The following is a 5,364-nucleotide window of genomic DNA, read 5'->3' on the forward strand; positions in this document are numbered from 1 at the left end:
CATTAGCTGCAGTATTGCCTGTGGCCCATCTGCCTAAAAGTTTTCAAAACAGGGATCAGAAGACTGCTGAAGGGAGCCAGGGACATAGTGAGCTGGAATAGAGTTGTGGGGAGCAGGTGAATATGTTTTTTTCCAACACCCCTTGCAAAAGTATTCACCCCCTTGACTTTTTTTGTGTTTTGGTGCTTCACAACCTGGAATTAACATGGATTGTTTAAGGATTTGCATCATTTAATTTACAGAACATGCCCACAACTTTGGAGATTTTTTTTTATTGTGAAACAAACAACAAATAGGACAAAATAACAGAAAAAGTAAAAGTGCATAACTATTCACCCCCTAAAGTCAATACTTTGTAGAGCCACCTTTTGCTGCAATCACAGCTCCAAGTCGCTTTGGATAAGTCTCTATGAGCTTGCCACATCTTACCACTGGGATTTTTGCACATTTCTCCTTGCAAAACTGCTCCAGCACCTTCAAGTTGCATGGTTTGCGCTTGTGAACAGCAATCTAAGTCTGACCACAGATTTTCTATTGGATTGAGATCTGGGCTTTGACTAGGCCATTCCAACATATTTACATGTTTTCCCTTAAACCACTCAAGTGTTGCTTTAGCCGTGTGTTTGGGGTCATTGTCCTGCTGGAAGGTGAACCTCCATCCTAGCCTCAAATCACGCACAGAGTGGGACAGGTTCTGCTCAAGAATATCCCTGTATTTGGCACCATCCATCTTTCCCTCAACTCTGACCAGTTTCCCAGTCCCGGCTGCTAAAAAACATGGTGTTCTTTGGGTGATGTGATGTGATGGGTTTGCGCCAGACATAGCGTTTTCTTTGACGGCCCAAAAATTCAATTTTAGTCTCATCAGACCAGAGCACCCTCCTTCATACATTTTGGTAGTCTCTCACATGCCTTTTTGCAAACTCACAACGTGCCTTTTTGTTTTTTGCTGGAAGTAATGGCTTTCCTCTGGCCACTCTGCTTTATGGAGCATATGGCTTTTTGTCGTCCTACTGTATGTACAGATACTCCAGTCTCTGCTGTGGAACTCTGCAGCTCCTCCAGGGTTACCTTAGGTCTCTGTGCTGCCTCTCTGATTAATGCCCTCCTTGCCCGGTCCGTGAGTTTTGGTGGGCTGCCGTCTCTTGGCAGGTTTGCTGTTGTGCCATGTTCTTTCTATTTGGTTATGATAGATTTGATGGTGCTCCTGGGGATCATCAAAGATTTGGATATTTTTTTTATAACCGAACCCTGACTTTTACTTCTCAACAACATTGTCCCTTACTTGTTTGGAGAGTTCCTTGGTCTTCATGGCAGTGTTTGGTTAGTGATACCTCTTGCTTAGGTGTTGCAGCCTCTGGGGCCTTTCAAAAAAGGTGTGTATGTGTAATGACAGATCATGTGACACTTAGATTGCACATAGGTGGACATTATTTCACTAATTATGTGACTTCTAAGGGTAATTGGTTGCACCAAAGCTTTTTATGGGCTTCCTAACAAAGGGGGTGAATACATACGCACATGCCAATTTTCTGTTTTCTAGTTTAAACAATAGTTTTATGTATATATTTTTCTCATTTCACTTCACCAACCTAGATTATTGTGTTCTGATCCATTACATACAATTCAGATTATCTGCCGACACATTCTATGTTTTTGGGCAGACTAGATGGGCCAAACGGTTCTTATCTGCCGACACATTCTATTAACAAAACGTTGAACTTAAAGGGAGTCTGTCAGCAGATTTACCCCTTTTTAACAGTTGCCATACCGCTGTAGCCGCAAAACAGATGATTAACACAGTACCTTTATATGCTTTGGTGGACTTTTAAATATGCCAAAAACGAACTTTGATGAGGGCTCGCAAGTGCCCAGGGCGGAGTCCACCGGGTTGGAGCCCAGGCAGCTCTGCCTCTTCGGCTCTTATCCCCGCCCAGCCTCCTCCTCTGCTCGCCTATCTGTTGTCTCTCCCCCTCAGCGAGATCCCGCGCCTATGCGATAACTTCCTTGGCCGGGGCATGCGCACTGCCATGCCCATTGCTGACACGGCATCGCAGTAGCTTATGCGCATGCCCCGACCAAGGAAGTCATCGCGTCGGCGCGGGATCTCGCTGAGGGGGAGAGACAACAGATAGGCGAGCAGAGGAGGAGGCTGGGCGGGGATAAGAGCCGAAGAGGCAGAGCTGCCTGGGCTCCAACCCGGTGGACTCCGCCCTGGGCACTTGCGAGCCCTCATCAAAGTTCGTTTTTGGCATATTTAAAAGTCCACCAAAGCATATAAAGGTACTGTGTTAATCATCTGTTTTGCGGCTACAGCGGTATGGCAACTGTTAAAAAGGGGTAAATCTGCTGACAGACTCCCTTTAAGGCTGTAATGTAACAAAACACAAAGAAAGTCAAGGGGGGGGGGGGGTGAATAACACTGTATAACAGGCAGTTTAAAGTTAAAAATGTTCAAAAAGTTGGACTACCCCTTTAAGGATGTTGTTTTTGTATGAATTATCTTAATTTAAAATTCTCTCAGATTTCATATCAAGGTGTTTCTGAATAATTTTTTCTTTCAAGTTATTTGTGAAGAAATTTTTCTAACTGCTACATTAACAATAGTTTCCACCTAATAATAAGCATATCATTTAGAATTTAATTTGCAGACATGTTAAATAAGTTTTACTACATTTATATGCATTTAACAAAATCTTTATTTCACAAATTTTTTCATGAAAAGATTTATTTTGTGAAAGACAAACTATTAATTTGTTTTAAGATCGAAGCATTCTTTAAATAGTTTAGATTATGGAAATTATGTGATGCAGAAATCAAAGTTAACAAGTTTGTTCACTTTCATATATGATGAGTTATCTATCATTCATGGTAGAAAGGCAATCAAGGCTAAAGACATTTTTAATGCTCAAAACAGTTTTCTAATTGTTAAAAGCGTTTCTTTTCATTATGTTGTTTTTATTTTGTCTACCCGCCAGGTAGGAAGGTAAGATTATAGAAGCAACAAATAGACCACATTTTTGGTTATATGCTTAAACACTATGTTTGGCGTATGTGTTGGAACTGACACATCAGAACGAATTACTTATCACTTACTTTTTTTTTTTTACACCATGCTGTCCCTATTTAAAATATTTTTATACTCTAAACAACCCCTTTAATCCACCAGTAATGAGACGATCAACCATTTTGGTCCATCAAATCCATGTACTTGATGCAAAGCTATGGGCAAGTGGGTAAACCTTCTATAATTACTTGATGTTTTCACACTGTGTGTCTTGTTTTAATGGTTTGAATTCCTAAACAGTTTTATTTTGATGGTATTTTTGACATCCTTGTTCCTCATGCTATAGATTATGGGGTTCAACATTGAAGTCACTGCTGTATATAGAATGGACACGGTCTTGTCTATGTCAGGAGAGTGTGCAGAACGAGGTTTGAGGTACATGAAGATGATAGTCCCATAGTACAGAGACACAACAGTGAGGTGGGAGGCACATGTGGAGAAAGCTTTATCTCTCCCTTGTGATGAATTGATTTTGAAGACTGTGGAGATGATTTGGATATATGAAATTAGTGTCCATAAGAATGAACACAAGACAATGATCTGTGCTGCAATGTTCATGGCTATTTCATTTGGACGAGTATCTTTGCAGGATAGTTGAAAAAAAGGTGGCATCTCGCAGAAGAAGTGGTTGACATGGTGGGATTTGCAAAAGGTGACTTGAAAAAAGAGGGGCACATGAACGGTGGCATTGCCAAAGCCCACAACCCATGACATAGAAGTTAAACAAACACATATCTTCTTGTTAATAATTGTTTGATAGTGCAGTGGTCTACAGATGGCTGCAAATCGATCATAAGCCATGACGGCAAGAATGAGACATTCTGTTGCTCCCAGTGCCAAATGGAAATACATTTGAAATGCACATCCCACCAGAGAAATGCTTCTGTCTTTGGAAAGAGTGTTTATTAAAATTTTAGGGACAATGGTGGAGGAGAAGAAGATGTCAATTATGGAGAGATTACTCAAGAAAAAGTACATAGGAGTGTGGAGCTTTGAGTTGATCCTTACCAGAATGAGCAATAGAACGTTCCCGGATAACGTCATCATATACATTATCAAGAACACAATAAAGCAGATGACCTGGAGATACGGCACATTGGACAGGCCAAGGAGGATGAATCCTCTTGGAGTCGTCTGATTTGAGTCTTCCATTAGATGTACTGCAGCTGGTGAATGGCAGCCAACATATAAAACAATCAAATGTTCTGATGGTTAATCTTTTGTATATTCTCACTGAAGATATAATACAAACTGACATATACTGTAAAGGTGCAATGCTCATCTTATCAGACCAACCTTTGCTGTAGGGTATCTACCATGAAACACACACATGGAAAGTAGATCTGTCAATTCTTCTATTTGATAGCATCATATGATGAAAATGAGTGGCTGAGCGCTAGGATACATAGTTTTTATGACTTAATTGATTATTTTTAAGCTGAAAGCTGTGTGAATGCTAACAGGACACATTGAGCAACCCTGTGAAGTCTTGCTTTCTCCCACACTCATACAAAAAGACTGTTAGGCTGAGTTCACACGGGCGAGTATTCCGCGCGGATGCGATGCGGGAGGTGAACGCATTGCACCCACACTGAATCCGGACCCATTCATTTCTATGGGGCTGTGCACATGAGCGGTGATTTTCCCACATCACTTGTGCGTTGCGTGAAAATCGCAGCATGCTCTATATTGTGCGTTTATCACGCAACGCAGGCCCCATAGAAGCAAGTGCGGATGCGGTGCGATTTTCACGCACGGTTGCTAGGAGACGATCGGGATGGAGACCCGATCATTATTATTTTCCCTTATAACATGGTTATAAGGGAAAATAACAGCATTCTTAATACAGAATGCATAGAGCAATAGCGCTGGAGGGGTTAAAAAAGTTTTTAAAAATAATTTAACTCACCTTAATCCACTTGCTCGCGCAGCCGGCATCTCTTCTGTTTTCTTCTTTGCTGTGTACTCCGGTCATCACATGGTCCATCACATGATTCTTTTACCATGGTGATGGATCATGTGATGGACCATGTGATGACCGGAGTGACGTCACCACAGGTCCTTTTCCTGTACACAGCAAAGAAGAAGACAGAAGAGATGCCGGCTGCGCGAGCAAGTGGATTAAGGTGAGTTAAATTATTTTTTTTTTAACCCCTCCAGCCCTATTGTACTATGCATTCTGTATTAAGAATGCTATTATTTTCCCTTATAACCATGTTATAAGGGAAAATAATACAATCTACAGAACACCGATCCCAAGCCCGAACTTCTGTGAAGAAGTTCGGGTTTGGGTACGA

At 41.3% G+C, this 5,364-nt stretch overlaps 1 protein-coding gene across 1 annotated transcript; it reads right to left on the reverse strand.

The window, feature by feature from the left end:
* Positions 1 to 3,283: 3,283 nt before the first annotated feature.
* Positions 3,284 to 4,219, reverse strand: LOC122921426 (olfactory receptor 1020-like). The gene has a single exon (XM_044271403.1). The coding sequence runs from the start codon at positions 4,217 to 4,219 to the stop codon at positions 3,284 to 3,286; it is 936 nt and encodes a 311-aa protein (XP_044127338.1).
* Positions 4,220 to 5,364: the final 1,145 nt, after the last annotated feature.

This window comes from Bufo gargarizans, chromosome 11, assembly GCF_014858855.1.
Source record: "Bufo gargarizans isolate SCDJY-AF-19 chromosome 11, ASM1485885v1, whole genome shotgun sequence".
NCBI lineage: Eukaryota > Metazoa > Chordata > Amphibia > Anura > Bufonidae > Bufo > Bufo gargarizans.